The sequence below is a fragment of the Alligator sinensis genome, unplaced genomic scaffold (genome assembly GCF_000455745.1).
Source record: "Alligator sinensis unplaced genomic scaffold, ASM45574v1 scaffold343_1, whole genome shotgun sequence".
Lineage (NCBI taxonomy): Eukaryota > Metazoa > Chordata > Crocodylia > Alligatoridae > Alligator > Alligator sinensis.
In genome coordinates, this window is record NW_005841947.1 from 34,705 (window position 1) to 44,768 (window position 10,064).

The window sequence follows — 10,064 nt, forward strand, 5'->3', positions numbered from 1 at the left end:
AAACAACCTCCCCCCTTTAAAACAGAGACGGAAGGATAGTTAGAACACTCATGGGTAATTCTGAACATTTTATTTTACTGTTGAATTTAAAAAGAGATCCAAATAAGAACAAGAGACCTAAGCAATACATCTGTTGGAGAAAGAAAAACCAGCCACAAAACATGCAAGTTACAATAAGAAGCCTTAATAAAAATCTCTGGAAAGCAAGTTTCTAAGACATCCGAGGAGAACCTAACATGAGCAAATGAGATCTCAAACTCTTGTGAATCATTAATCCAATCTCAAGACAGCCTTCTTACTGTAGTTAACCCTCAGAGGTATTCTGGGGTCCAAGAAAGGTTCAAAGAGCCAGTCCTACCAAAATTAAATACTCACAAGGAAAAAATGAAGAAGATAAAGGGAATAGCAAATTTAATAATAAAAAAAAACAGATGAGATGTGCTTTATCCACACCATTTGGTCATTTATATAAAAGCAAAAGATTAACATTTATGACAATGTTCAGTAATCTAAAGAAACAGCAATCTTATTAAATTTCTTTAAGTCCTGAAGTCCTAAAAAGCCTCTAACAGGTGGACAGGCTGTTCGGGAAAAGTTCTTATCTAGATTTCAAATTAGGTTTTAAAGAGCAATTATTTTTCTGAACAGCCTGTTTACAAATAAACTAAGAACCGTAGTTCAAGCCCGAAGAGTAAAAAATTTTATATTCTATTTCTGGGCTCAATAGCAAATAGCTTACTAAATAAGGCCATGTTTTTGTAAATGCTCCCGATATGAATATAAATTAGAGTAAAATCTATGTCTATGCTTACCCCAAATTTAAGCAATATCTTGCCCTAAACCAGATCTAACTGGCATTAAAAAAATCACTGAGCAACCTTTAGCCTACTTTTTGTAACCCATTGTTCTGGAACTTCTTAAAATTATTCTCATTTTTGACATTTGCTTGCTTGTTCATCATTTTCTATGAAGCTGAAGTTGTCTCCTTGTTCCCAGTTCTTTATTCCTTATTCCCGGTTCCTTTCTCAAAGCTAATCTACAACCAATAAAAGCTGTTTATTAATGAATCACGCATTCTAAAGAGAGAGAATATCATTAGCTATACATATTTACTAATTAATATGTAAAATAATATTCTGCATCAAGTACAGAGCCCTAAATGAAGATCAGATTAAGATGGGAGTCTGGTGCAAACTATTTCTTACGCCACCCCAAACTTCCTGTTGATGCCACCAAGGGACTGTCCCAAAGAACCCTGAATGTAGTTATACCTTAATCAAAGCACAGTTCGGCCCTGCCAGGCTCCAAACTGACAGCCCCCCATACTCACTCTACTAAGTATATGGTCCCGAATAAGAAAGTGGCTTTTGGGCTGGAATTATGGCTGGAAATTCTTCTTGGGCCACCCCACACCATTCCCCTGTGGCATCAGGGGCTCACCTGGACATCCCTTATCAGTCTTGCCTGGCACAAAGCGTGGGCTGTTGGTCCCGGGCTGCCCACTCAGTCCCCCAGGCACTGTACTAAGTATATGGGCTCGAATAATGAACTGGATTTTGGGCTGGGATTATGGTTGGAAATCCTTTTGAGGCCACCCCACAACATGCCTCTGTACCACCGGGTAGCTATCCCGGATATCTCTAAACAGAGTCTTGCCCAGCCCAAAGCGCAGTTTGTTTGTGCTAAGGTGCCAACTGACCCCCCTGCCCCATCATATGAAGTGTAATGGCTCAAATAAGGAACTGGCATTTGGGCTAGGAATATGGCAGGAAATCTTTCTTGGGCCACCCCACACCATGCCTCTGTAGCACCGAGGGACTCTCCCAGACACCCGACCAGAAACTTGCCTGGCCCAAAGCACGGCTTGGCCATGCCAGGCTGCTAATTGACAGCCCACTGTCCACTGTACTAAGTATATAGGCTCGAATAAGGAACAAGGAACTTGGATTTGGGCTGAGATTACAGATGGAAATCCTTCTTGAACTATCCCACACCATACCACTGTGGCACCAAAGGACTCTCCCAGACACCCCTGATCAGAGTCTTGCTCAGCCCAAAGTATGGTTTGGCTCTGCCAGGTATCCACTATCCCTATCCAAACCATCCCATTTAACCATACATCATAGACCTAACACCTGGACCTGCCACAAGTAAAGCAGGGGAACTATGGCAGCCACTGCCCTGCTTTTATGAAATATTATCAATATATGTTCCAGAGATTCCTGGGTTGAGGCCACGCCCCTGCTACAGAGGAAGGTAATGACCACCCCCTCCACCCCGCACCGTTCATATGCTAATCTGACCATGGGGTGAAAGTCCTTCCTAACCCCAAATATGGCAATTGGTCTGACCCTGAGTGAAGGGCAAGACCCTTCAGTCAGGACTCTCTAGCTTTGCTCCTAGCAGGAGAATCAGCCCACCTCAGTTCAAGTCCACAGCCTTAGCTGCAGCATTACTCAGCGCCTCTGAAGAATACTTAAAAACACCCTGAGACATGCAGGCATAACTATGCCTAAAATCACAGGCTACAGGACACAGAGCTGAGACTCAGAATACAACTCTTGCATGTCATATAAAAAAGTATTAGTTACCAAAATTAGAGTAATTTTCTGCTTCATTTGTTTTCTTAGGTTACCTGCCTTCCCCACCACCTCCTCTTGAACCTTATTCCACTTTGTATATCTCTTTCCTTCTGTTTATATTTATGTCTTTACCACTTTTCTGTTTCAACCATTCTCTTCTCTACACTGTTTTTTAGTCTTTGAATAGAATTTCAGAGGCATCTTTCAAATACTGGCTCTTTACAAAACTGAATAGAAAAGAGTAAGCAAGTGGACGTGTCAAGTCAGTTTCTTTCTACACTAGATTCAGGAAATGCATGTTTGTAATCCTGGTCTGTTTCCCTTTATAGCTACTCCCTTTGTAGACTGTTATAGATTGCTCATATTTCACATAAAGCCAGCAAAGGACAGCCTACTGGAACGTGCAGGGAAGTGCTGAAGTATGAGAGGTGGCCAATGCTATGTTGTGACCCTAGCATGCCAGCTTCTAGCGAACCAAGACTTCTGTGGGAAGCTCCTCTTCAGGTCATCCAAGGGACAACATTTTCAGGAACTTTCCCCTACACCATGACTCCCAGGCAGGATGGAATTTTTCAGTTAGAAAACTGAAGCTACCTCTCTAATGTTTAGTTCACCCATGAAAGAACCCATCCTACATTTGAATACCAAGACACTATGCCCCAATTATCACCTGAAAAGGAATTTTGTTGCTGAAATACATTGCTTCTCCTTTAAAGCAGAAATACCACTTGCACCTTCATGAAAATCTAGAAAAGTTGCAAGCTACCAGTTACAAAACCCATCTCAGACAGATGAAGGAAATGTTAAGGCATAATCTATGTTGCAACTATTTTAGTATCTTTGCCAAGTATAGTTTAAATGTTCAGAACACTCACCTCTTCAGGAGTGATCACTCCAGTTTCTTTAAACTTTGATTCCTACAATGAAAAAAATTCAGAATATTTAGATCTTTGCTTAAATGTATACCCTAGTCTATAATGACAAAGAAAAAAACCCCTCTTTCTAGGCACTGATCCAGCAACTGCACATGTCCACACAGTGCTAATAAATTGACCCAAGTCATAGAATCATAGAAGTAGGGTTGGAAGGGACCTTGTAGATCTTCAAGTCCAACCCCCTGCCTGGGCAGGAGAGAAACTTGGCTCAAGTGACCCCAGCCATGTAGGCATCGAGCCACTTCTTAAAGACCCCCAGAGTAGGAGCCAGCACCACTTCCCTTGGAAGCTGGTTCCAGATCCTAGCCGCCCTAACTGTGAAGTAGTTCCTACGGATGTCTAATCTGAACCTACTCTCCAACAACTTGTGGCCGTTATTTCTTGTTATCCCGGGGGGCACTGGGGGAAACAAGGTCTCCCACAAACCCTTCTGGTCCCCCTTAGTGAGTTTATAGACGGTCACAAGGTCGCCCCTCAGCCTTCTCTTGTGAAGGCTGAACAGGTTCAGGTCCCGTAGCCTCTCATTGTAGGGTCTGCCCTGCTGTCCCTGGATCATGCGGGTGGCCCTCCTCTGGACCCTCTCAATGTTGTCCACATCCCTCTTGAAGTGGGGCGCCAAGAACTGGACACAGTAGTCCAGCTGTGGCCTGACCAATGTTGCGTAGAGGGGGAGGATCACCTCCTTGGCCCTACTTGAGATGCACCTGTGGATGCACGATAGGGTCCGGTTAGCCCTGCCGACCGTGACCTCGCATTGTCAGCCCATGTTCATCTTGGAGTCAATGATGACTCCAAGATGCTTTTCTGCCTCCGTATTCTCAAGAAGGGAGTTTCCCATCTTATAAGGGTGCTGCCGGTTACTACAGCCCAAGTGCAGCACCCTGCACTTGTCAGTATTGAAACGCATCCTGTTTTTGTTAGCCCACCCTTGCAACCTATCCAGGTCTTTCTGCAGTCTTTCCCTCCCTGCTAATGTGCCCACCTCACTTCCCCCCAGGTCGAATATGACCTGTCCACCACCACCGTCTGAGTACGACCCTTCAGCCAATTAGCAATCCATCTGACCGTGTAGGCATCAATGCCACAGTCGCCTAGTTTTTTAACGAGGATGGGGTGGGAGACAGTGTCAAAGGCCTTGCTGAAGTCCAGAAAGACTACATCCACAGCGACACCTGCATCCAATGCTTTTGTGACCTGATCGTAAAAGGCAATCAGGTTGGTCTGACATGACCTGACCCTAATGAAACCGTGATGTTTGCCCCTCAGCATCACCCCTGATGCCGGCCCATCACAGATGTGCTCCTTGATAATCTTCTCAAAGAGTTTCCCCAGGATTGAGGTAAGACTGACGGGCCTATAGTTGCCCGGGTCCTCCCTCCTCCCTTTCTTAAAGATGGGGACCACATTGGCTATCTTCCAATCATCTGGCACCTGGCCCGAGCACCACGAGCACTCGTAAAGCCGTGCCAAGGGCCCTGCAATAACCCCTGCTAGCTCCCTCAACACCCTGGGGTGGAGAGCATCTGGACCTGCTGACTTGAACACATCCAGCCCCTCCAGAAGCACTCCAACCCGGTCCTCCTCAACCTTAGGTCTTGGGGCGCTCCCCTCGAGTCATTTACATGGAACTGTGTTCTAGCTGCTGTGTTATCAGTTAACTATTTAACCAATATAATGAGAAGTTAAACAGAATTTTTTTAATGATATTTACATCCCTATATCCTAGGCCCATCTACCTCAATTATCTATAACCAGGTGTCAAGCATAGGGCTTGTGGGCTAGATCCAACCTGTGGAACCATTATCTAGCCTGCCGGACTACCAGAATTTGGGAGGCAGAAGCCTGCTACAAAATTAGGGGCCCTTTGACCCTGCTAGCCATGGCCAAACTTGCTACCTCTGCACCCAGGTTGAAAATCACTGGTTGATAGTTGAGAACATAAAAGGAAGTTAATGCGTTGTAGGATATAAGAAGGTATCAGAAGGCCACATATGTGAAGTATATTTAAAGCCACAGAAAGTAGTTCAGCTAACTGATGCCAAAAAATAAAATTCTGTGGTCTGTGCTACTCTTTTTGGTAAGTGATATAGGAAGACAAGCAGAACCATGTGTTCTAACAGCCATCAAAATGAAATCTAAATATTAACAGAATGCATCAGACAAGAAAATAAGTCAGGAAACAGAGAACAACTGTTCCCATTACAGATTAACTTTGCCCCCATTATGTAGAGAGCTTTTACCATTAGCATTTTTTGGTACCAAATTCAACTGTTTTACTATACGCTATGAGAACCGGTTTCTTAACTTCCCATGTTGTTTCTAGAGGTGCACCAATCCATTGGTCCCATATCGGATGGGCACCAATATAAGGAAAATTGACAGTATCAGCAATCAATTTTTTTGCGCTGATGTGGCTGATAATGTCACCAATAAATGGCCCGTGCACACATGCAGACAGCCAGGAGCACGGGGGTCTGGCTGAGGGAAGGGGCATGGTGGAAGGGAGGGGAGCAGATCAAGGCCCCCTGTCGTGAGGGAGGGAGTGGGGCTAAGGCAGGTGCTGCACAACCGGGATGGGGCATGGGACAGAGTTGCAAATGACTCATGTGGGGTGTGCGGACGCTTCCATCACTGCATACGCCCCTGGAGGGCATGGGGGGGGTGGTGCTCCCGGATCTGCGCAAGGGGTGAGGGCAGGCTGAGCTGAGCTCATCCCAGTAAGGCCTGGGCTGGAGCTGTGCTCGGAGCGGGCAGTGGTAGCACTGGGGAGGGGGCTATGGGGGGGGTCTATGCAAAATTTTGGGGTGGCTTCAGCCCCCCCCGCCCCGACCTAACCCCCACCCCAGTGCTGCTGCTGCCCACCTCGAGCACAGACCAGCCCAGCCCCACCCAGGACGAGCCCAGCGCCACCCCTGGAACCAGCTTGCAGAGGCACCCCACCTTCACCCCACGCACAGATCTGGGGGCACACACCCTCCATGCCCTCCCGGGGTATGCGCAGCAGCGGGAGCCGCTGCCACCCCCCCAGGATGAGCCATTTGCAGCTCCATTCCCCCGCTCCGGTCCAGCCCCACTCCCTCCCTCACTGCAGGGGCCTCAATCGGCACCCCACCACACCCCTTCCCTCCTTGCCCCTTCCCCCACAACAGACTTACCAGCCTGACCTGCTCTCCAAGCTGCTTGGCTGCATATCGGCAATCGGATCAGTATTGACGGATAGGGCTCATTAAAAATCCACCCTAGATATCAGCCCGAAAAATCTCTATCACTGCACCCCTAGTTGTTTCATTAACTTATGTGCAATGGGATCAACTAAAAACAAACTTTAACAAGATTTATATATTTGTTTACTTTTTCATTCAAAAAGACATCTAGAAGCTTTCAGCACAGGACATGTTTTGCCTGCTCACATCGTTCCATGGTGAATGGAAGGAATTTGAGAGTTCAAAACAAATATACAAAAAAAATCATAGAAAATTAGGGTTGGATCCAGTAACCTCAGAAGGTCATCGAGTCCAATCCCCGAGCTCAGAGCAGGACCATCCCCAACTAGATCATTCCAGCCAGAATATGTAGTTTTATAATTTGTAGTGTTAAAACTACAGAAATATGTAGTTTTATAGTTTAAAAAGTGCCATAGATTGATCTTCAAACAAAAAAAAAAATATAGCCTCAATTCACAGTAACGGATTCTGTACTACACACAGTACAGAACATCCACAAAGTACTGGTTTTTTGTTCAAGAGTTATCTGAGGAATTTATGCTATCACCATTATTAATAAGTGGTTGCTTTCCTTTCTACTGTCCTAAATTGCCCTCAGGTTGTCATCATGTCACCAAGAATCCAACCCGGGTTAGGTCATTTCAGCCAACAGCCAGAAAGCGTTACCTATCCCTTCTATAAGCAATACCTCTCCCATACTGCACAAAGATCAAGAATGCCCAGGTTGTCTTTGTTAAGTAAGCAGAAGCACTTTTGCCAGTGATACTCCCATCTTCCCTTCCTCTCCAAGGATGAAGACTTGAGATGGGAAGGAGGGAGGAATGTAATTTAAGAGCCAAAATTAAAATGAGATAAGTGAAACTTTTGCTGGACCAAGCAGTACAGCTGCACTACCTGGTAATTACAGGTCTGCCTTTAAAGAGTTTAGGCTGATAAAAAGATAAAACTAAGGACTTGCTGGCAGTGCGCTGTGTCAGTATGTTGAAGGCTCAGATTGCAAAGCAACCTTAGGACTCCTTCCTTAAGCACACCACACAACGTGCAGAATGCAAGCGAGTCTTGTGATCTGTTACCCTAGTGAGGTTCACAATCCTTAGCATCTGTAGAAACCCAGCCAAGTCTATGCAGCAATGCTGGGTGGCCGTTTTAATAATTCAAACATTCACTTACAAAAACAGGCACTTGGATCAATGTTCTAAAGGTCCCACAACATATTATTCAAAGCATAATAATGATAGTGCATAGCACATGCCAGACTTTAACATGTGCTGGCTAGAAAGAGAAAGTGGGCAATAGTACTCCTGGATTGTATACACAACAGAATAAGACACCCACTGTATAAAGGTGAGCTAGTGGCTCTCAACCTTTCTGGCCTGGACTCAGCTCTCACTGGACTTGAAGCACCCTTCCATAACTTTAGCAAACCAAGTAGCTCCCAATTTAAAAAACAAATGTATAGATTACAGTGCTTACTTCTTTGCAAAGGGATCTGACAGTGGAGATGGGGGATCCTCAGGCAGTGACAAGCCTGAGCCTATACTTATCAGCTTAGTTTAGCTGCTTATTTCCTAATGCAGGGGGGGCCAAAGTCCATATGGTCCAAGTGGACTCTATTTCCCAGAAGCCCCTGCAGTGGTGGCCCCACACCTCACCCAGACACTCCAGCCTCTCCACCCTGCATCCACTGCCAGGGAAGGACCCATGTGGGAAGGGCATGAGGCTGGAATGGGACCATGGCCAAAAGTAAGATGGACAGGTAGGGCCTGGGAGACCCTGGGATCTTAGGGAGGTGACAGCGTGTGGCCAGAGCTGGGGCAGAGCCACAACCCACTGCCCACACACTGCTGTGGGTGGGGGCATGTAGGGAGCAGATTGCGACTGCTCTGGCCTGGGCTCCACGCTGTCACCACCCCAAGATCCCAGCCCCTGCCCTGGATGCAGTTCCCGGTGTGGCTCCTGACCAATCTTTATAGATACACTACGAGTGTGGAGCCAGGCAGCACTGGTGCCTATTCTGCAGCCCTGCAGTCACAGCCTCGCACTCCTGGGGTCTCCACGGAGACCAACTGGGAGCCATGCAGGCAGGGACTGCTGGGAAGTGGAGCCCAACCACTGGCTGGATACACCATTTTGCCCACCTACATCCTAACACCTCACTTTTCTCCTCATGACACCGTTCAACAGATCTGGAGGCAACCCCAGGGTACCCCAGCATCCTGGCTGAGAATCACAGATGTAGACAACTTGCTTCACCTTCCCACAGCTCAGTTTCTCACTATGCTTATGTAGGAGCAAGCAATGGTACCAGTAGCCGAGCAAAACAGGGTTAGCAAAACACCACAACAGTTATTCTGAGGAAAAGAGAAAAATTAATGTTGCCAAGCCAGGGCTGGCCAACCTGCAGCATGTGCACCCTGAGTGACATGGCCAGCCTCTGCCTGTGGCACAGGGCCCACCTGGGAGGGAGCAGGCAGCAGAAAGCAGGGCGGAGGATTGGGCTGGAGCAGAAAACAAGCTAATGGACTGGGCAGGAAGTTGAGTTACCACACATCAGGGTTTTCCTGGACGTGTCCTTTTTTGGGGTCCTTCAATCTCCATCCAGGCAGTTTTCTGAAATCTGAACAAACGTCCAGGAGTTTCCTCTGCTCCACTGGTGGGACCAGGGGGAAAGCACTTGGAGGCAGGGGGCATCACGTGTGTTTGTGCACACACACACACACACATATGACTGGCGCACAGCCTGGCAGGGTGGTGGCAGCAACCTTGGGGAGCAGAGGTTGGAGGGCCAGGCTTCAGGGCACCGTGGAGGGGACAGGCAGGCGCCTGCCAACGCTGGGGACGGTGTCCAGGCACGAGGGCTGTGGCAGGGCACAGGGGCAGGGGGCGCCCACCCGTCCAGCAGGGGAAGGGGGAGGGCGCTTCAGGGGCAGTTGCACGGCTGAGGTTAGCGGCACCGGGGCGGGGAGCGAGGTGCCCCTCCGACAGGCCTCCTCTCTGTTAGAACTAGAAATACTGCAAGTAAGCCAGCAAGGAGCAGAAAGCAGAGCAGCAGCCCAGGACAGGAGCAGAGGGCTGGGGCCAGCTCCGGCCTCGCGAGGCCCCTCCCGCCCGCCCCGCGCGCACCTTGAGCACGGGGGTGAGGTACTCGGCCACCTCCAGCGCCTTCCCCTTCACCGTGTTGATGACGTTCTGCATTCTGCAGGCGCAAGACAAGGGCGGCGGCAGCAGCGGCACGCGCCCGCCCGAGCCGTGGTCACATGACCCCCACCTCGGGCCCACGTGACGCCGCGAGTTCCGGCAGGCCACCCTCTGGCGACTCTGCG

At 48.1% G+C, this 10,064-nt stretch overlaps 1 protein-coding gene across 2 annotated transcripts in view; it reads right to left on the reverse strand.

Moving 5' to 3' along the window:
• Nucleotides 1-10,059, reverse strand: part of ATG3 (autophagy related 3) — a 41,242-nt gene extending 31,183 nt beyond the window's left edge. The window contains exons 1-2 of one of the 2 annotated variants that reach the window (XM_025199657.1): nucleotides 9,865-10,059; nucleotides 3,458-3,499 (exon numbers count right to left, since the gene is read on the reverse strand). In XM_025199657.1, coding sequence (XP_025055442.1) covers nucleotides 3,458-3,499; nucleotides 9,865-9,936 — 114 coding nt within the window. In that variant the 5' untranslated portion in view covers nucleotides 9,937-10,059. The remainder of the gene's footprint in view (nucleotides 1-3,457; nucleotides 3,500-9,864) is intronic. The other variant, XM_014518264.2, reaches the window with a different exon arrangement.
• Nucleotides 10,060-10,064: the final 5 nt, after the last annotated feature.